This window comes from Somniosus microcephalus, chromosome 10, assembly GCF_052327205.1.
Source record: "Somniosus microcephalus isolate GS21.2 chromosome 10, FLI_Smic_1.0, whole genome shotgun sequence".
In the NCBI taxonomy this organism is placed as follows: domain Eukaryota; kingdom Metazoa; phylum Chordata; class Chondrichthyes; order Squaliformes; family Somniosidae; genus Somniosus; species Somniosus microcephalus.
In genome coordinates this window covers 229,257,891-229,280,294 of record NC_140996.1, presented here as the reverse complement: position 1 = coordinate 229,280,294, position 22,404 = coordinate 229,257,891, and the positions used below count along the sequence as shown (strand labels likewise).

Sequence of the window (22,404 nt, the reverse complement as noted above, 5' to 3'; positions counted from 1 at the left end):
TGCAAGTACACAGATCCCTGAAGGCGGCGGAACAGGTGGGTAAGGTGGTAAAAAAGGTATATGGGATACTTGCCTTCATTAGCCGAGGCATTGAATATAAGAGCAAGGAGGTTATGATGGAGCTGTATAAAACACTGGTTAGGCCACAGCTGGAATACTGTGTGCAGTTCTGGTCGCCACACTACAGGAATAATGTGATCGCGTTGGAGAGGGTGCAGAGGAGGTTCACCAGGATGTTACCAGGGCTGGAGCGCTTCAGCTATGAAGAGAGACTGGGCAGATTGGGTTTGTTTTCCTTGGAGCATAGGAGGCTGAGGGGGGACATGATTGATGTGTACAAAATTATGAGGGGCATAGATAGGATGGATGCTGAGGAGCTTTTTCCCTTAGTAGAGGGGTCAATAACTAGGGGGCATAGATTCAAGGTAAAGGGCGGGAGGTTTGGAGGGGATTTGAGAAAGAACTTTTTCACCCAGAGGGTGGTTGGAGTCTGGAACTCACTGCCTGAAAGGGTTGTGGAGGCAGAAACCCTCAACATTTAAGAAGCATTTGGATGAGCACTTGAAATGCCATAGCATACAAGGCTACGGACCAAATGCTGGAATATGGGATTAAATTAGACAGGGCTTGATGGCCGGCACGGACACGATGGGCCGAAGGGCCTCTATCCGTGCTGTATTACTCTATGACTCTATGACTCTAATAGTAACTTTCAAAAGGGAAGCTGATATATACTTGAAAGGGAAAAATTTGCAGGGCTGTGGGGAAAGAGCAGGGGGTGTGGGACTAATTGGAGAGCTCGTTCAAAGAGCCGGCACAGGCATGATGGGCCAAATGGCCTCCTTTTGTGCCATATGTTTCTAAGTGTGTAGCACAGAGTCTCAAACACATGTGTAAATCCTGTCGGAACATATTACCATGGCACTTGTATGTGGCAGAAGGAACAGGGAGAGGCAATATACACTTAATGGCACAGTTTTAAAGAGTGTGCAGGGACAGAGGGACCTGGGAGTTAATGTGCATCGGTCCCTGAAGGTGGCAGGACATATTGAGAGAGTGGTTAGCAAAGCATGTGGGATCTTGGGCTTCATAAATAGAGGTATTGAGTACAAAAGTAGAGAAGTGATGCGGAACCTTTTTAAAGCGTTGGTTAGGCCACAGCTGGAGTATTGGGTCCAGTACTGGACACCACACTTTAGGAAGGATGTGAAGGCCCTTGAGAGGGTGCAGAGGAGATTTACCAGAATGGTTCCGGGGATGGGGGATCTTAGCTACAAGGACAGGTTGGAGAAGCTGGATTTGTTTTCATTAGAACAAAGGAGGTTGAGGGGTGATTTGATAGAGGTGTACAAGATTATGACGGGTTTGGATAGGCTAGACGGGGAAAGGCTGTTCCCACTAGTTGATGGTACAAGGACTAGGGGACACAGATTTAAGGTTTTGGGCAAGAGATACAGGGGGGACGTGAGGAAAAACTTTTTTACGCAGCGAGTGGTGAGGACCTGGAACTTGCTGCCGACGGAAGTGGTGGAAGCGGAGACACTCAATGTTTTCAAGGGGAGACTGGATAGGCACTTGAGGGAAATAAACTTGCAGGGCTACGGGGATAGAGCGGGGGAATGGGACTGACCGGATTGCTCTGCAGAGAGCCGGAACGGACTCGATGGGCTGAATGGCCTCCTTCTGTGCCGTTATGACTCGATGACAAAAACACAAGCCCCTTCAATACTCTAACTGCTCTTGCTCCTCACAAGGAAGTTAATTTTTTACATTAAACAAAATAAGAGAAGCGAGGAGCAGAGGTCCCCATTCTGCTGCCAGATTTGCCGTTTTTTGGAACTGCACCAGGACACAAACTCTGCCGCTGCACATTCCCAAAACGAACACAACCTGGCCTTGATTCCTTGGCCACACTCAGTGCGGTCACAAAAGTGACAACCTTTGTGCCGTGTATCAATGAACCAAGTCCTCTTCCACCCAAACTCAATCCCACCGCAGGCTAGACAAGCCATTAAACATGGAACTACGTGGGAGAATAATAAATGGGAAAGAGTTCTGGTTTCAACGCGAGTTCAAGACAGTACAAAGATGTCTCACAGCTACAGCAACAACAACTTGCATTTATATAGCACCTTTAGCACCTGTAGACAACGTAATAAAACTTTCCCAGGCGTGTCACGGGGAGCGTTAACAGACACAATCTGACACCGAGCCATCTGAAATTAGGACAGGTGACCAAACGCTTGGTCACAGAGGTAGGTTTTAACCAGAGTCTTAAAAGGAGGAGAGAGAGGTGTGCATAAGTACAATAAGAAGTAGGAGCAGGAGCAGGCCATACGGCCCCGCTCTGCCATTCAATAGGATCATGGCTGATCCAAACCTAGACTCACGTCCACTTCCCTGCCCGCTCCCCATAACCCCTAATTCCCTTATCAGCTAGGAAACTAGGTGTGGCGAGGCGGAGAGGTTTGGGGCGGCTGCCCTAGACTATTGGGTCTTCCTGGTGCCATATTTGACCCCGAAATGAGCTTCCGACCACACATCCACTCCATCACCAAGACCTCTGTAACATCGCCCGACTCCGCCCTTGCCTCAGCTCGCCCGCTGCCGAAACCCTCATCCACGCCTTTGTTACCTCCAGACTCGACTATTCCAACGCACTCCTGGCTGGACTCCCAATTTCAACCCTTGGTAAACTTGTAAGCTCATCCAAAAGTCCCATTCACCCATCACCCCTGTGCTCGCTGACCCACTTTGGTTAAGCAACGCCTCGATTTTAAAATTCTCATCCTGGTTTTCAAATCCCTCCGTGGCCTCCTCGCCCCTCCCTATCTCTAATCTCCTCCAGCCCCACAACCCTCCGAGATATCTGTGCTCATCTAATCCTGGCCTCTTGAGCATTCCCCGATTTCCATCACTCCACCATTGGTGGCCGTGCCTTCAGCTGCCTGGACCCCGAGCTCTGGAATTCCCTCCCTAAACCTCTCCACCTCTCTCTCCTCCCTTAAGACGCTCCTTAAAGCCTCCCTCTTTGACCAAGCTTTTGGTCACCTGTCCTAATATGGCTCGGTGTCAAATTTTGTTTTATAATCGCTCCTGTGAAGAGCATTGGGATGTTTTACTACTTTAAAAAGGTGCTATATAAATGCAAATTGTTATTTGCTATCCATCTCAGTTGACTTTGGTGAAGCCTTTGCAATTTCAGTCTCAATTTGGTCTGGGCATGAGGAGCAAAAAAGAGGAAGAGGATATACTTGCCACAGAGGAAGTGCAACGAAGGTTCACGAGATTGATTCCTGGGATGGCGGGACTGTCGTATGAGAAGAGATTGAGTAAACTAGGCCTGTATTCTCTTGAATTCAGAAGAATGAGAGGGGATCTCATTGAAGCATACACAATTATTACAGGGCTTGATAGGGTGGATGCTGGGAGAATGTTTCCCTTGGCTGGGGAGTCTAGAACCAGGGGCCACAGCCTCAGGATAAAGGGTAGGCCATTCAGGACTGAGGTGAGAAGAAATTTCTTCACACAGAGGGTGGTGAATCTTTGGAATTCTCTACCCCAGAGGGCTGTGGAGGCTCAGTCATTGGGTATATTCAAAACAGAAGTCGATAGATTTCTGACTAGTAAAGGCATCAAGGGATATGGGGATAGGGCCGGTGATGGAGCTGAGGCAGACGATCAGCCATGATCTCATTGAATGGCGGAGCAGGCTCGAAGGGCCGAATGGCCGACTCCTGCTCCTATTTCTTATGTTCTTATATCCACATAAGCAAGTTTCAACATCAGATGGGCACTTTTTGGTGTGTGTCTTATTGCTAGTGTCTGGAGAGAGTGCCCTTGCTGCAGGAGTTTGCCCTCTTTATACTGCCACTTTGTTCTGATCTCTGTAGGCCCTCAGATATCATTCGGGGAGCTGGCCCGGGAATGTGTCCTTTGCTATTTGGATACACTGAAAAATCACACATACACTGCAAGCACTGTAGAATTCAGTCAATTCTGAAAAAGATTTCCTCACTGCAGAAATATACGGAAAAGAATACAGTTGAAAGAAAGAACTATTAAAATAAGCGCCTTTTCACAATATCAGGACGTCCCAAAGCGCTTTACAGCCGATTAGGTGCTTTTGAAGGACTGTTGTAATGTGGGAAACGCAGCAGCCAATTTGCACACAGCAAGATCCCACAAACAGCGATGTGATAATGACCAGATCTGGTTTTTCTAAAGTTATGTGGGTTGAGGGACAAATATTGGCCAAGACACCGGGGAGAACCCCCTTGCGTTCCTTCAAAATAGTGGCCATGGGATCTTTTACGCCCACCCGAGAGGGCAGACAGGGCCTCGGTTTACCGTCTCATCCGAAAGACGGCACCTCCGACAGTGCAGCGCTCCCTCAGTACCGCCCCTCCGACAGCGCGGCGCTCCCTCAGTACTGTCCCTCCGACAGTGCGGCGCTCCCTCAGTACTGTCCCTCCGACAGTGTGGCGCTCCCTCAGTACTGCCCCTCCGACAGTGCGGCGCTCCCTCAGTACTGTCCCTCCGACAGTGCGGCGCTCCCTCAGTACTGCCCCTCCGACAGTGTGGCGCTCCCTCAGTACTGCCCCTCCGACAGTGCGGCGCTCCCTCAGTACTGTCCCTCCGACAGCGCGGCGCTCCCTCAGTACTGTCCCTCCGACAGTGCGGCGCTCCCTCAGTACTGCCCCTCCGACAGTGCGGCACTCCCTCAGTACTGCCCCTCCGACAGTGCGGCACTCCCTCAGTACTGCCCCTCCGACAGTGCGGCACTCCCTCAGTACTGCACTGGAGCGTCAGCCTGGATTTTGTGCTCAAGTCTCTGGAGTGGGACTTGAACCCACAACCTTCTGACTCAGAGGCGAGAGTGCTGCCCACTGAGCCCCGGCTCACAGCTTGGTACAATTGGAGGACCTTTCTTCCTCAACCAGTGGTACCTTAATGTTTTCATTGGGGGCACTGCACATCCTAGTGCCATCCTACCATAGTGGGATTTAAATGGCTCAATCTTGGAGGGTGGGTGGGAGGTGTTCTGATGAGGGTACAAAAGCACAGGATCATTCCCCCAATTTCGGAAACAGAAAGCCCCAGACAAGATTAGTGGAGTGATATTTTCACGTGTCTACAATACTCAGTTCCCTGAAAGCCGATAGCAAAATACTGCGGATGCTGGAAATCCGAAATAACAACAGAAAACGCTGGAGATACTCAGCAGGCCAGGCAGCATCCGTGGAGAGGGAAACAGAGTTAACGTTTCAGGTCGATGACCTTTCGTCAGAACTGGAAAAAAGCAGGAAATGGAAAGCAAGTTTAGGGGCTGGGAAAAGGGGGAGGGGGATGAAAGAACAAAAGGGAAGGTCAGTGATGGGATAGAAAGCAGGAGACATTGAGAGACATTGAGAGATATTCAAGGCGAGAGGAGGTGGTAATGGGACAGGTTAAGGAACAAAGGATGGCTCTAGATGGGGTGTGAATTGCGCTGGCAGAGTGAAGGACCACTGAAGGGAGGGAAGGGGGGCCAAACAAAAATTGTGGATAAAAAAAATATATATATGTGATCTGAAATTGTTGAACTCGATGTTGAGTCCAGAGGGCTGTAGAGAGTTGTTCCCAAGGTACAGCCAATGGTAAGCAGTGCATTGGCAACACCGCAAAAGCATCTCAAGTCTCTCCACTTTCCGTCAGATGTCTCCCCCTCTGCTCCAATATCTAAAAGAGTCATTATCCGCCTATCTGGTCTCACTCTCCTCTCCTCTCCTCCCCTCCCTTGGGGGGGGGGGGGGGGGTGGAAGAGAGGAAAGAGTCAACAGTGGAGCAGAATTGACAGTAACCAAGTACTGGAGTTGCAACATACTGAATTCTGTTCTACAAACAGAGTCAGCCGTGGCTGAGTGGGCAGCACTCTCGCCTCTGAGTCAGAAGGTTGCGGGTTCAAGGCCCACTCCAGAGACTCGAGCACAAAAATCTAGGCTGATCTTTAAATATATTTGTTAAGGCTAAAGGGATCAAGGGAGAAAGCAGGGACAGGGTACTGAATTTGGATGATCAGCCATGATCTCATTAAATGGTGGAGCAGGCTCGAATGGCCTACTCCTGCTCCTATCTTCTATGTTTCTATGACACTCCAGTACAGTGTTGAGGGAGCGCTGCACTGTCGGAGGCGTCAGCTTACGGATGAGACTTTAAACCGAGGCCCCGTCTGCTCTCACGTGGACATAAAAGATCCCACGGCACTATTTCGAAGAAGAGCAGGGGGCCAATATTTATCCCTCAATCAACATCACTAAAAACAGATGATCTGGTCATTATCACATTACTGTTTGTGGGAGCTTGCTGTGCACAAATTGGCTGCCGCATTTCCTACATTATAACAGTGACTACACTTCAAAAAGTACTTCATTGGCTGCAAAGTGCTTTGGGATGTCCTGAGGTCTTTATTTTTTTAATAAATTGGAAAGCTATTCAACAAAATGCTGGGATGAGGATAGTTAGAATCTTGTATTTGAAGTACAGGTGGTGCGGGATTTGTACAACACTGTTTTTCCAAGGCAGATTGTTCTTCTTGGGGAATTCTGCCCACTCCGGCCGCCTGTCGATTTATAAATGGGCGGTTGGGCGAGTTACCTTGTCCCGTTTCCTTTTCCTCGCACCTTGGGATTGCTTACAGAAGCTGCTTTTTTGCTTTCACCCACCTGACCCGACTCCTCCACAACCAAGACGCTGGATCATGTACAGCAGGCACCTCAAAGCACTGGAGAGGTACCACCAACACTGCCTCCGCAAGATCCTGCAAATCCATTGGCAGGATAGGCGCACCAACGTCAGTGCCCTTGCTCAGGCCAACATCCCCAGCATCGAAGCTTTGACCACACTCGATCAGCTCCGATGGACGGGTCACATTGTTCGCATGCCCGATACGAGACTCCCAAAACAAGCGCTCTACTCGGAGCTCCGGCACGGCAAGAGAGCCCCAGGTGGGCAGAGGAAACGCTTCAAGGACACCCTCAAAGCCTCCTTGAAAAAGTGCAACATCCCCACCGACACCTGGGGATCCCTGGCCCAAGACCGTACAAAGTGTAGGAGAAGCATCCGGGAAGGCGCCGAACACCTTGAGTCTCTTCGCCGGGAGCAAGCAGAAGCCAAGCGCAGGCAGCGCAATGAGTGTACGTCAACCCAAGCACCCCACCCACCCGCCCCTTTAACCACCGTCTGCCCCACCTGTGACAGAGACTGTAGGTCCCGCATTGGACTCATCAGTCACCTGAGGACTCATTTTTAATGTGGAAGTAAGTCATCCTCGGTTCCGAGGGACTGCCTAAGAGAAGGTCCTCCGGTCACAACCTCCGACACACCCACTGACGCAGTCGGATTTTAGACGGAATCTAGTCAGCGTGGCTCAGTACCACGTATCAGGGAGCTGGTGTGCAACGGCCGCCCCACATTAAAAGGATTCACGCACAAGGCATCTTCCACCCCTTTAAAATGAAGTTCAGGACCTGGAACGTCAGGACCCTCGTGGACAACCCCAACAACGGCAGACCGGAACGCCGTACCGCTCTTGTTGCCCCGGGAGCTCAGACGATTCGACATTGACATCGCCGCCCTAAGCGAGACCCGGCGGGCAGGGGAAGGCCAGCTCAAGGAGCAAGGCGGTGGCTGCACCTTCTTCTGGAAAGGCAAACCCGAAGAAGAACGCCGCCTCCGTGGGGTAGGCTTTGCCATTAAAAGTGAGCTAGTTGGGCGTCTCAAAACAAAGTTCTTTTCTTAAGCCATCCTCGGTTCTGAGGGACTGCCCCAGAAGAAGGTGGTACCGCACTCGCCATGAAGCCACCTGGCGAGCGCGAACACTGCTCAATAACGGAGCATAAATCACGCTACGACTCACATTGCTGCTTTATATGCATCTTGGCCCCCTGACCAAAAAAATAGTGCCTCTTTAATAAATGCTGAAAATCACCCAATATTAAGGACCATCAGAGCCATTGGCCTACAGTAGCTGATTAATTCAAAGGTCTCTAGAGTCATCATTTGTTTCTTAACTTGTCCCATTACCATCTCCTTTTGTCTTGCACCATCGTCCCCTTTTGTCTCTTAATCTCTCCTGCCTTCCACCCGATCCCAGACCTTCTTTTGTTCTTCCCTCCCCTCCCCCCTCTCCCTGCCCCAACACTTGCTTAAAACCTGTTACATTTCCTGCTTTTTCCAGTTCTGACGAAGGGTCATCGACCTGAAGCGTTGACTCTGTTTCTCTCTCTCTCCACAGAAGCTGCCTGACCCGTCGAGTATTTCCAGCATTTTCTCTCTTTATTTCAGATTTCCAGCACCCGCAGTATTTTGCTTTTGTATCTTTATTAACTTTGATTGTGTAAGCCAATAACTCTCAGGATCCCATTTCACAATTGAAACAAAGGAAAAGGAAAGACTAGACTTTCATTTATATATTTATTTATAGCACCTTTCACAACCTCAGTCAGTGAATCACTTTTGAAGCGTAGTCGCTGTCGTAATGTAGGGAACGTGGGAGCCAATTTGTACACAGCAAGCTCCCACAAACTGCAATGAGATAAATGGTTTTAGTGGTGTTGGTTGAGGGATAGATATTGCCCCAGGACACCGGGGAGAACTCCCCCCTGTTCCTCTTCTAATAGCAGCCGTGGGTGTTTTTTTTTTTTACATCCACCCAAAGGGGCAGACGGGACCTCGGTTTAACATCACAGCCGAAAGACGGCACCTCCGACAGTGCAGCACTCCCTCCGCACTGCGCTGGGAGGGTCAGACTAGATTTTTGTGCTCAAGTCTCTGGAGTGGGGACTTGAACCCACAGCCTTCTGACTCCGAGGCGAGAGAGCTGCCCACTGAGCCACGGCTGACACCTTCTGAAATGGGAAAAGCTGTGATCTTGCTTATTCTATAGAAAGAGACTGCCGCGCCATGCTCGGCGGTACTGGGCAAAGGTTATTTTTAATTACATGGGAATATGGGACTTTCCCTGGCAGTCTGGAGGCCCCCTTCCAGAATTCAGTCCGTATGCCATGAAAACAGAAAACCAGCAGCCCCCGATCATTATCGAGGCCCGAAAACTTCCATCATTGGCTCGTTAAACAGGCAGTAATGATTTACCTTAGAGTTCATGAAGAGACTGTAACACCGTACCGAGCGACCGACAAGAGGCAGGATGGCACAACGGGACTAAATAAGACAACAGGTCACAGCCGGACAAACACCAAGCAACTATAGGAGCAAGATCACCACCAAAATACAGGAGCGGTCAAGCTTCAGAAGTTATTTTCACTAATTGATGTGAAGAGCAAAACGAACTCTCACTCAGCACACCATACTTTTGGGGGGGGGGGGGGAATGAAACAAACAGTTAAAATGTAAAGTGAGAGATGGCAGTGAATAGGTTACACACTTAATATAGGTCCTTATAAAAGACTTGTATTTATACACCGACTTTCATGTCCCAAAGCGCTTTGCAGCAAATTAAATTATTTTGAAGTGTAGTCACTGTTGTAATGTAGGAAACACGGCGGCCAATTTGCGCACAGCAAGCTCCCACAAACAGCAACGTGATAATCTGTTTTTTTTATTTTTTTTAAGCGATGTTGGATGAGGGATAAATATTGACCAGGACACCGGAGAGAACTCCCCCACCACCCCACCCGGCTCTTCTTCAAAATAATGGCCGTGGGATCCTTTTACGTCCAGCCGAAAGGGTGAACGGAGACCTCGGTTTAACGTCTCATCCGAAAGACGGTGCCTCCGAAAGTGCGGCGCTCCCTCCGCACTGCGCCGAGAGGGTCAGCCTGGGTTTTGCGCTCGAGCCTCCGGACTCGCGACTGTGAACCCGCAGCCTCCCGACTCAGGGAGGCGACCACTTGAGCTGCGGCTGTCGCACTTGCACAGAGTGCAAGGCAGACTTTAGGAATCTTAAGGACAGGCACAAACTTGAAGGGAGGGAGCAGAGAAAAGCTGAGTAGGTGCAGTAAAACTATTTGCACCTTGTCGATATTGGGACTCTCAAATCCAGCATAAGAATCGTGCAAACAAGAAGCAGAGATGGGATTGTATACACGCTCTATCTGTTTAAAATGCTGTCTGGTTAAGTTTATAGGGCATGCATGATGTCCAACATCTGAGCAATTTTTAAAAATCACAGCACTCCCCCCCACCCCACCCACCTTCCAAAAAGTCAGCTCAGGATCTCAGCCTACAACAGCTGGGAGCATGACTGCAGAGTGAGCCAGAATCAGTTTGTGACAGGTCACTTCGCCACAATGTGAGTGTACCTTTAGCAAACAGCATCAGAGGGGAACAAATAACGCCCCCCACCCCCCCCCCCAACCCCAACCCCTTCCCCGTGCATTTTATTGCAAACTATTTAGAAAAAAAAAAGTACTGAAATTTAAAAAAAAAACACACAAGAAGGAAAGAGAAAAATTAAGCAAAGGTTGCTTTGCAAAGGTCTGCACTTACCCCTTAAGATGCCTGAATGAGCTGCAATAATGGTCTTCATTCTTCTTTTATGTACCGGGTTTTTTTTTCTTGAACACTGAATTAAATAAGAGGTCGCCCCACCTTAAAATGCAGCAAATTATATACATATATATTGCAACATTTAAAAGAAAGGAGCCGAAAATATAAAAAGGTGAAAGTGAGAAAGAAAGCAGCAAGGGACGGCACAAGCCAGCCCTTTAATAGTTGGGGGATACCATTCTCCCACAGCAGAGGCAGGGATTCTCCAACCTGCACTACAACTCAAATCAACCGCAATTGCAAAAAAAATTTAAATAGATTTTTCGGGGGGAAATGAGTGGGCAACAGGTTGCATTTTTTTGTGGTTGTTGCAAGATTCAGGCGAATGTAAATGCACCTGGGAGAGTTGCTCTTCCTACCTCTCTCCCTCTTCCAGCTTCTGTGAGAGAGTCTGAATGGCAGGGTCCCAATGTCCCGCCTCCATGTCTTTTGGTCACTTTCGGAGCGGAGTCCACGTGGGTTGGAGAAGCCTTTGACATATCCATGGAGCAGCTGTCGGGTGTTTTGCACGCCAAGCTTTACTCACTCACTCCTTCCCAGGGTCACAATTTTTTTTTTTTTTTTAATTAAGCACCCACAGCAAAGAGAGAGACTCAAATTTATAAATGATGCACTAGTTCTGTGCAACTGTATTTGTTTTTAATCTGAAGGGTTGCCCCTTCTTAAAGAAAGACTTGCATTTATATTCACGACCGCCGGACGTCCCAAAGCGCTTTCAAGTGTAGTCGCTGTTGTAATGTAGGAAACGCGGCCGCCAATTTCCGCACAGCAAGCTTCCACAAACAGCAATGTGATAATGACCGGATAATCTGTTTTAGTGATGTTGGTTGAGGGATAAATATTGGCCCCAGGACACCGGGGAGAACTCCCCCCCTGCTCTTCTTCGAAATAGTGGCCCTGGGATATTTTACGTCCACCCGAGAGGGCAGACGGGGCTTCTAGGTTTAACGTCTCATTTGAAAGACGGCACCGCCGACAGTGAGGTGGCTGAGTACTGACTCCCTCAGTCTTCTTCTTAGGCAGTCCCTCGGAACCGAGGATGACTTGCTTCCACATTAAAAATGAGTTCTCAGGTGACTGATGAGTCCAATGCGGGACCTACAGTCTCTGTCACCGGTGGGGCAGACGGTGGTTGAAGGGGCGGGTGGGTGGGGTGCTTGGGTTGACGTGCGCTCCTTGCGCTTGGATCCCGCTTGCTCCCGGCGAAGAGACCTCTCGGCGCCTTCCTCCTCCACTTTGTGCGGTCTCGGGCCAGGGATTCCCAGGTGTCGGTGGGGATGTTGCACTTTTTCAAGGAGGCTTTGAGGGTGTCCTTGAAGCGTTTCCTCTGCCCACCTGGGACTCTCTTGCCGTGCCGGAGCTCCGAGTAGAGCGCTTGTTTTGTGAGTCTCATATCGGGCATGCAGACGATGTGGCCCGTCCATCGGAGCTGATCGAGCGTGGTCAGAGCTTCGATGCTGGGGATGTTGGCCTGAGCAAGAACACTGACGTTGGTGCGCCTATCCTGCCAATGGATTTGCAGGATCTTGCGGAGGCAGCGTTGGTGGTACCCCTCCAGTGCTTTGAGGTGCCTGCTGTACATGGTCCATGTCTCTGAGGCATACAGTACTGTCACTGGGAGTGTCAGCCTAGTCTTTTGTGCTCAAGTCTCTGGCGTGGGGACTTGAACCCACGACCTTTCAGACTCAGAGGTGAAGGTGCAACCCACTGACGCACGCATCATATATATATAAAATTTTTATCCACCCGCTCTCTCTCTCATGAAGATGCTGACCCGTACTGGGATGCAGGTCCCTTAAGTCTCAGCCGTGGCTCAGCGGGCAGTACTCTCGCCTTTGACTGAGACAGTTGTGGGTTTAAGCCCCACTCCCGGGACTTGAGCACCAAATCCCGGCTGGCACTCCACTGCAGGGTATTATTTAAGGGATGATTAAAGGGTTTGATCGGGTAGAGAGAGAGAAACTATTTCCTCTGGTGGGGGGAGTCCAGAACAAGGGGGCAGAACCTTAAAATTAGAGCCAGGCCGTTCAGGGGTGATGTCAGGAAGCACTTCTTCACACAAAGGGTGGGGGAAATCTGGAACTCTCTCCCTCGAAAAGCTATTGAGGCCTGGGGTCATTTGAAAATTTCAAAACTGAGATTGATAGATTTTTGTTGGGTATTGAGGGTTACGGAACCAAGGCGGGTAGATGGAGTTAAGATACAGATCAGCCACGTTCTGATTGAATGGCGGAAGAGGCTCAAGGGGCTGAATGGCTTCCTCCTGTTCCTGCGTAACAGGCTCGAGGAGCTGAATGGCCTCCTCCTGTTCCTGCGTAAAAGGTTCGAGGGGCTGAATGGCCTCCTCCTGTTCCTGCGTAAAATGTTCGAGGGGCTGAATGGCCTCCTCCTGTTCCTGTGTAACAGGCTCGAGGAGCTGAATGGCCTCCTCCTGTTCCTGCGTAAAAGGTTCGAGGGGCTGAATGGCCTCCTCCTGTTCCTAATGTAACAGGCTCGAGGGGCTGAATGACCTCCTCCTGTTCCTGTGTAACAGGCTCGAGGAACTGAACGGCCTCCTCCTGTTCCTGTGAAACAGGCTGGAGGGGCTGAACGGCCTCCTCCTGTTCCTGTGAAACAGGCTGGAGGGGCTGAACGGCCTCCTCCTGTTCCCGTGAAACAGGCTGGAGGGGCTGAACGGCCTCATTCTGTTCCTAATGTAACAGGCTCGAGGGTCTGAATGGCCTCCTCCTGTTCCCGTGTAACAGGCTCAAGGGGCTGAATGGCCTCCTCCTGTTCCTGTGTAACAGGCTCAAGGGGCTGAAGGCCTCCTCCTGTTCCCATGTAACAGGCTTGAGGGGCTGAATGGCCTCCTCCTGTTTCTAATAGAAACATAGAAACATAGAAGATAGGAGCAGGAGTCGGCCATTTGGCCCCTCGAGCCTGCTCCGCCATTCAATGAGATCATGGCTGATCATCCAAATATAACAGGCTCGAGGGGCTGAACGGCCTCCTCCTGTTCCTGTGTAACAACAACAAGATAAAAGACACAGCTTTATTATAAATAATGCATCATTCTTGTGCAACGGTATTTATTTTTATTTAAAGGGCTGCACTCTTCAACTATAAAAAAAAAGTTTCTGGAAAACTTCACGTTCTCAATTTTATCTACCTGCTGTAAGGGGGGATGATATATTAACAGGTTCCTCTAATGAGGCCATATGGGTTGAACTTAAAAACAAAAAGGGGGCTAGCACTTTGCTGGGAGTGTACTATAGGCCCCCAAACAGTCAGGGGGAGATAGAGGAACAGATATGTAGGCAAATCTCAGAGAAGTGTGCAAATAATAGGGTAATAATAGTGGGGGATTTCAACTTCCCCAATATTAACTGGGATAGTCAGAGTGTGAAAGGCTTAGAGGGTGCAGAATTCTTAAAGTGCATCCAGGAGAGCTTTTTGAGCCAGCATGTAGAAAGTCCTACAAGAGAGGGGGCGGTACTGGACCTAATTCTAGGGAATGTGGCCGGGCAAGTGGTAGAAGTGTTAGTAGGTGAGCACTTTGGTGACGGTGACCATAATTCGGTGAGATTTAAGGTAGTCATGGAAAAGGACAGAGATGGACCGGAAATAAAGGTTCTAAATTGGGGGAAGGCCGATTTTAATATGATAAGGCATGATCTGGCCAAAGTGGACTGGTATCAGCTACTTGGAGGAAAATCCACATCGGAGCAATGGGAGTCTTTCAGAAAGGAAATTGAGAGAGTACAATGGCAACATGTTCCCGTAAAGATCAAGGGTGGGACCAACAAGCTCAGGGAACCTTGGATGTCAAGGGATATACGAGAATGGATTAGGAAAAAAAGGGGGGCTTTTGGTAGATACAAAGGACTAAATACAGAGGAAGCCCTAGAGGAGTATAAAAAGTGCAGGGGACTTAAAAAAGAAATTGAGGAGAGCGAGGAGGGGCCATGAAATAACACTGGCGAGCAAAATAAAGGAAAATCCTAAGGTGTTTTATAAGTATATTAAGGGCAAGAGGATAACTAGGGAAAGAGTAGGGCCCATTAGGGACCAAAGTGGCAAGCTGTGTGTAGAGCCAAAGATGTAGGTGGGGTTTTAAATGAATTTTTTGCATCTCTGTTCACTATGGAGAAGGACGATGTGGACATAGAAATCGTGCAGGGGGACTGTGATATACTTGAACATATTAGCATCGAGAGGGAGGAGGTACTAGCGGTTTTAGCAGGCTTAAAAGTGGATAAATCCCCAGGCCCGGATGAGATGTGTCCCAGGCTGCTATGTGAGGCAAAGGAGGAGATTGCAGGGGCTCTGACACAAATTTTCAGAACCTCTCTGGCCACAGGAGATGTGCCAGAGGACTGGAGAACAGCTAATGTAGTACCATTATTCAAGAAGGGTATTAGGGATAAACTAGGGAATTATAGGCCAGTGAGCCTAACATCAGTGGTAGGGAAATTATTGGAAAAAATTCTGAGGGACAGAATTAGTCTCCACTTGGAGAGGCAAGGATTAATTAGGGATAGCCAGCATGGCTTTGTCAAGGGAAGATCATGTCTGATCAATTTGATTGAATTTTTCGAGGGGGTGACTAGGTGTGTAGATGAGGGTAGTGCAGTGGATGTGGTTTACATGGATTTCAGTAAGGCTTTTGATAAAGTCCCGCATAGGAGACTGGTCAGGAAGGTAAGAGCCCATGGGATCCAGGGTGCCTTGGCACATTGGATCCAAAACTGGCTTAGTGGCAGAAGGCAGAGGGTGATGGTCGAAGGTTGTTTTTGTGACTGGAAGCCTGTGTCCAGTGGGGTACTGCAGGGATCGGTGCTGGGTCCCTTGCTGTTTGTGGTCTACATTAATGATTTGGATGTGAATGTAAAAGGTATGATCAGTAAGTTCGCAGATGACACGAAAATTGGTGGGGTGGTAAATAGCGAGGAGGGAAGCCTCAGGCTACAGGACAATATAGATGGGTTGGTCAGATGGGCGGAACAGTGGCAAATGGAATTTAATCCTGAAAAGTGTGAGGTGATGCATTTTGGAGGGACTAACAAGGCAAGGGAATACACAATGAGTGGTAAGACCCTAGGAAAGACAGAGGATCAGAGGGACCTTGGTGTGCATGTACATAGATCCCTGAAGGCAGCAGAACAGGTGGATAAGGTGGTTAAAAAGGCATATGCGATACTTGCCTTCATTTGCTGAGGCATAGAATATAAGAGCAGGGAGGTTATGATGGAGCTGTACAAAACGCTGGTAAGGCCACAGCTGGAGTATTGTGTGCAGTTCTGGTCGCCACACTATAGGAAGGATGTGATTGCTTTGGAGAGGGTGCAGAGGAGATTTACCAGGATGTTACCTGGGCTGGAGTGCTTCAGCTATGAAGAAAGACTGGACAGGCTGGGGTTGTTTTCCTTGGAGCAGAGAAGGCTGAGGGGGGACCTGATTGAGGTGTACAAAATTATGAGGGGCTTAGATAGGGTAGATAGAAAGGAACTTATCCCCTTAGTAGAGGGGTCAATAACAAGGGGGCATAGATTCAAGGTAAGGGGCAGGAGGTTTAGAGGGGATTTGAGGAAAAACTTTTTCACCCAGAGGGTGGTTGGAATCTGGAACTCACTGCCTGAAAGGATGGTAGAGGCAAGAACCCTCACAACATTCAAGAAGCATTTGGATGAGCACTTGAAACGCCATAGCATACAAGGCTACGGACCAAGTGCTGGAAAATGGGATTAGATTAGACAGGGCTTGATGGCCGACGCGGACGCGATGGGCCGAAGGGCCTCTTTCTGTGCTGTATAACTCTATGACTCTTTCCTGAAAGCATTGTTCGGATGCTGGTCCCTTGGATTTCAGCCAGTGAGTCAATGGGTAGCTCTCCTGACTGTGTCAGAAGGTTGTTGGTTGTAAGCCCCACTCCAGAGTGCAAAATCTCAGCTGGTACTTCAGTGAGTACTTAGGGGGCCCCGCACTGTCGGAGGGGCAGTACTGAGGAAGTGCTGCACTGTCGGAGGGGCAGTACTGAGGAAGTGCTGCACTGTCGGAGGGGCAGTACTGAGGGAGCGCCGCACTGTCGGAGGGTCAGTACTGAGGGAGCGCCGCACTGTCGGAGGGTCAGTACTGAGGGAGCCCCGCACTGTCGGAGGGTCAGTACTGAGGGAGCGCCGCACTGTCGGAGGGTCAGTACTGAGGGAGCCCCGCACTGTCGGAGGGGCAGTACTGAGGGAGCGCCGCACTGTCGGAGGGTCAGTACTGAGGGAGCCCCGCACTGTCGGAGGGGCAGTACTGAGGAAGTGCCGCACTGTCGGAGGGGCAGTACTGAGGGAGCGCTGCACTGTCAGAGGGGCAGTACTGAGGGAGCGCCGCACTGTCGGAGGGGCAGTACTGAGGGAGCGCTGCACTGTCGGAGGAGCAGTACTGAGGGAGCGCTGCACTGTCGGAGGAGCAGTACTGAGGGAGCGCTGCACTGTCGGAGGGGCAGTACTGAGGGAGCGCTGCACTGTCGGAGGGGCAGTACTGAGGGAGTGCTGCACTGTCGGAGGGGCAGTACTGAGGGAGCACCGCACTGTCGGAGGGGCAGTATTGAGGGAGCGCTGCCCCGTCGGAGGAGCAGTACTGAGGGAGTGCTGCACTGTCGGAGGAGCAGTACTGAGGGAGCGCTGCACTGTCGGAGGGGCAGTACTGAGGGAGCGCCGCACTGTCGGAGGGGCAGTACTGAGGGAGCGCTGCCCCGTCGGAGGAGCAGTACTGAGGGAGTGCTGCACTGTCGGAGGAGCAGTACTGAGGGAGCGCTGCACTGTCGGAGGGGCAGTACTGAGGGAGCACCTCACTGTCGGAGGGGCAATACTGAGGGAGCGCTGCACTGTCGGAGGAGCAGTACTGAGGAAGTGCTGCACTGTCGGAGGAGCAGTACTGAGGGAGCACTGCACTGTCAGAGGGGCAGTACTGAGGGAGCGCTGCACTGTCGGAGGAGCAGTACTGAGGGAGTGCTGCACTGTCGGAGGGGCAGTACTGAGGGAGCACTGCACTGTCGGAGGGGCAGTACTGAGGGAGCGCTGCACTGTCAGAGGGGCAGTACTGAGGGAGCGCTGCACTGTCGGAGGGGCAGTACTGAGGGAGCGCCGCACTGTCAGAGGGGCAGGACTGAGGTAGCGCTGCACTGTCGGAGGGGCAGTACTGAGGGAGCGCTGCACTGTCGGAGGGGCAGTACTGAGGGAGTGCTGCACTGTCAGAGGGGCAGTACTGAGGGAGTGCTGTACTGTCAGAAGGGCAGTACTGAGGGAGCGCTGCACTGTCAGAGGGGCAGTACTGAGGGAGCACCGCACTGCCAGAGGGGCAGTACTGAGGGAGCGCTGCACTGTCAGAGGGGCAGTACTGAGGGAGCGCCGCACTGTCGGAGGGGCAGTACTGAGGGAGCGTCGCACTGTCGGAGGGGCAGTACTGAGGGAGTGCTGCACTGTCGGAGGGGCAGTACTGAGGGAGCGCTGCACTGTCAGAGGGGCAGTACTGAGGGAGCGCCGCACTGTCGGAGGGGCAGTACTGAGGGAGCGCTGCACTGTCGGAGGAGCAGTACTGAGGGAGCGCTGCACTGTCGGAGGAGCAGTACTGAGGGAGCGCCGCACTGTCGGAGGGGCAGTACTGAGGGAGCACCGCACTGTCGGAGGGGCAGTACTGAGGGAGCGCTGCACTGTCGGAGGGGCAGTACTGAGGGAGTGCCGCACTGTCGGAGGGGCAGTACTGAGGGAGTGCTGCACTGTCGGAGGGGCAGTACTGAGGGAGCGCTGCACTGTCAGAGGGGCAGTACTGAGGGAGCGCCGCACTGTCGGAGGGGCAGTACTGAGGGAGCGCTGCACTGTCGGAGGAGCAGTACTGAGGGAGCGCTGCACTGTCGGAGGAGCAGTACTGAGGGAGCGCCGCACTGTCGGAGGGGCAGTACTGAGGGAGCACCGCACTGTCGGAGGGGCAGTACTGAGGGAGCGCTGCACTGTCGGAGGGGCAGTACTGAGGGAGTGCCGCACTGTCGGAGGGGCAGTACTGAGGGAGCGCCGCACTGTCGGAGGGGCAGTATAGAGGGAGCGCTGCCCCGTCGGAGGAGCAGTACTGAGGGAGTGCTGCACTGTCGGAGGAGCAGTACTGAGGGAGCGCTGCACTGTCGGAGGGGCAGTACTGAGGGAGCACCTCACTGTCGGAGGGGCAGTACTGAGGGAGCGCTGCACTGTCGGAGGAGCAGTACTGAGGGAGTGCTGCACTGTCGGAGGAGCAGTACTGAGGGAGCACTGCACTGTCGGAGGGGCAGTACTGAGGGAGCGCTGCACTGTCGGAGGGGCAGTACTGAGGGAGCACTGCACTGTCGGAGGGGCAGTACTGAGGGAGCGCTGCACTGTCGGAGGGGCAGTACTGAGGGAGCGCCGCACTGTCGGAGGGGCAGTGCTGAGGGAGCGCCGCACTGTCGGAGGGGCAGTACTGAGGTAGCGCTGCACTGTCGGAGGGGCAGTACTGAGGGAGCGCTGCACTGTCGGAGGGGCAGTACTGAGGGAGGGCTGCACTGTCGGAGGGGCAGTACTGAGGGAGTGCTGTACTGTCAGAAGGGCAGTACTGAGGGAGCGCTGCACTGTCAGAGGGGCAGTACTGAGGGAGCGCTGCACTGCCAGAGGGGCAGTACTGAGGGAGCGCTGCACTGTCAGAGGGGCAGTACTGAGGGAGCGCCGCACTGTCGGAGGGGCAGTACTGAGGGAGCGCCGCACTGTCGGAGGGGCAGTACTGAGGGAGTGCTGCACTGTCGGAGGGGCAGTACTGAGGCAGTGCTGTACTGTCAGAAGGGCAGTACTGAGGGAGCGCTGTACTGTCAGAGGAGCAGTACTGAGAGTGTGCTGCACTGTCAGAGGGGCAGTACTGAGTGAGTGTTGCACTGTTGGAAGGGTTGTACTGAGAGAGCACTGCACTGTCAGAGGGGCTGTACTGAGAGTGTGCTGCACTGTCAGAGGGGCAGTACTGAGGGAGCGCTGTACTGTCAGAGGGGCAGTACTGAGAGAGTGCTGCACTGTCGGAGGGGCAGTACTGAGGGAGTGCTGCACTGTCAGAGGGGCAGTACTGAGAGAGCACTGCACTGTCAGAGGTGCAGTACTGAGGGAGCGCCGCACTGTCAGAGGGGCAGTACTGAGAGAGCACTGCACTGTCAGAGGTGCAGTACTGAGGGAGTGCTGCACTGTCATAGATGCCGTCTTTCAGATGAGACGTGAAACCGAGGCCCCGCCTGTTCTCTCAGGTGGACGTGACAAAATCCATGGCACTATTTCGAAGAAGAGCGGGGGGGTTCTCCCCGGTGTCCTGTGGCCAATATTTACCCCTCAACCAGTATCTAAGAACAGACGATCTGGTCATTATCACATTGCTGTTTGTGGGAGCTTGCTGTGCGCAAATTGGCTGCCACATTTCCCTACATTACAACATTGACTACAATTCAAAAGGAAAAGTAGTTCTTTGGCTGTAAAGCACTTTGGGGCGCCCTGAGGTTGTGAAAGGTGCTGTATGAATGCAAGTTTTTCTTTTTATTGCATTCCCTCCGAATGGCACTGAACTATGTTGTAGGCTTCTGCTCTGGACTGGGGCACTCACAACATTCTGATTCAGGCGCGAGTGTGCAACCACTGAACCATAGAATCATAGAATGGTTACAGCACAGAAGGTGGCCATTCGGCCCGTCGAGTCCGCGCTGGCTCTCTGCAAGAGCACTTTAGCCAGTCCCACTCCCCCGCCCTTTCCCCGTAGCCCTGCAAATTTATTTCCTTCAGGCACTTATCCAATTCCCTTTTGAAAGCCACGATTGAATCTGCCTCCACCACCCTCTCAGGCCGTGCATTCCAGATCCTAACCACTCGCTGCGTAAAAAAGTTTTTCCTCATGTCGCCTTTGGTTCTTCTGCCAATCACCTTAAATCTGTGTCCTCTGGTTCTCGACCCTTCCGCCAATCAAATCAAATCAAATCAACTTTTATTGTCATTGTTAGTGCACAAGTGCAGTACAACGAAATGTAGGCTTGCGGCTCCCGAGAGTTTACATTTAGATTAAGACATTTAAACATTCAACATACATTTGGCTTGTAATACATTAACATAAACATAACCATAATAAAGTGCATTGGCAGATGTGCAGGCTTTAGAGTTTATTTGTGGAGTTCAGTAGGATGACAGCCCTGGGAAAGAAGCTGTTCCTAAATCTGGTCGTACGGGTGCGAATGCATCTGTAGCGTCTCCCAGATGGCAGGAGGGCGAACAGACTGTGGCTGGGGTGGGTAGGGTCTTTGATGATGGACCGTGACCTCCGTAAACAGCGTTTCTGGTATATGTGCTCTATGGTCGGTAGCCGGGTGCCGGTGATGCGTTGGGCAGTTTTGACTACCCGCTGCAGGGCTTTCCGGTCATAGTAGCTACAGCTGCCATACCATACTATGATACAGTTTGTCAGGATGCTCTCTATTGTGCAGCGGTAAAAGTTAGAGAGGATCAGGGGTGACAGGTTACATCCCTTCAGCCTCCTTAGGAAATATAGGTGCTGCTGGGCCTTCTTCACCAGAGAGGAGGTATTGAGGGACCAGGAGAGGTCTTCCGTGATGTGGACTCTGCGGAACTTAAAGCTGTCCACCCTTTCCACCACATGGGAACAGTTTCTCTCTATCTACTCTGTCCAGACCCCTCATGATTTTGAACATCTATATCAGATCTCCTCTCAACCTTCTCTGCTCCAAGGAGAACAACCCCAGCTTCTCCAGTCTTTCCACGTAGCTGAAGTCCCTCATCATAGAAACATAGAAGATAGGAGCAGGAGTCGACCATTCGGCCCCTCGAGCCTGCTCCGCCATTCAATGCGAGCATGGCTGATCATCCAAATTCAGTACCCTGTCCCTGCTTTCTCCCCATATCCCTTGATCCCCTTAGCCTTAAGAAATATATCCAACTCCTTCTTGAATATATTTAATGAATTGGCCTCAACTGTCTCCTGTGGTAGAGAATTCCCCTGGAACCATTCTTGTAAATGTTTTCTGCACCTTCTCTAAGGCCTTCACATCCAAGGTGATGTATTACCCCGTTATGTATATAAGTGTTAAAGTTTTTTTTAAATACCAGGGCACGCACAGCAGGTTTATCAAATGATATCACAATACCTGATCTGGGCTGCATTAATTAATTGTATCTGGGAAGGGGATAAGGATGCCACACGTCCAGTTCTGATTACGATCCAGTGACCCCTGCTGGTCATTGGGTGAGGGTAGGGTTGTGCTTGGCCTATTTCTGTGCTGTAAATTCGATGTAATTATATGTACATCCACCTCCATAACATCGCCCGTCTCCGCCCTTGCCTCAGCTCATCCGCTGCTGAAACCCTCATCCAAGCCCTTGTTACCTCTAGACTTGACTATTCCAACGCACTCCTGGCTGGCCTCCCACATTCCACGTTATGTAAACTTGAGGTCATCCAAAACTCGGCTGCCCCGTGTCCTAACTCGCACCAAGTCCCGTTCGCCCATCGCCCCCTGTGCTCGCTGACCGACACTGGCTCCCGGTTAAGCAGCGCCTCGATTTCAAAATTCTCATCCTCGTTTTCACTCCCTCCATGGCCTCACCCCTCCCTATCTCTGTAATCTCCTTCAGCCCCTCAACAACCCCCTGAGATATCTGCGCTCCTCAAATTCTGCCCTCTTGAGCATCCCTGATTATAAATCGCTCAACCTTTGCCGGCCGTGCCTTCAGCTGCCTGGGCCCTAAGCTCTGGAATTCCCTCCCTAAACCTCTCCGCCTCACTACCTCTCTCTCCTCCTTTAAGACGCTCCTTAAAACCGACCTCTTTGACCAAGCTTTTGCTCACCTG

At 51.4% G+C, this 22,404-nt stretch overlaps 1 protein-coding gene across 1 annotated transcript in view; it reads right to left on the bottom strand.

Moving 5' to 3' along the window:
- Nucleotides 1-10,953, bottom strand: part of dgat2 (diacylglycerol O-acyltransferase 2) — a 73,652-nt gene extending 62,699 nt beyond the window's left edge. The window contains exon 1 of the mRNA XM_085999725.1: nt 10,489-10,953. Coding sequence (XP_085855851.1) covers nt 10,489-10,528 — 40 coding nt within the window. The 5' untranslated portion in view covers nt 10,529-10,953. The remainder of the gene's footprint in view (nt 1-10,488) is intronic.
- Nucleotides 10,954-22,404: the final 11,451 nt, after the last annotated feature.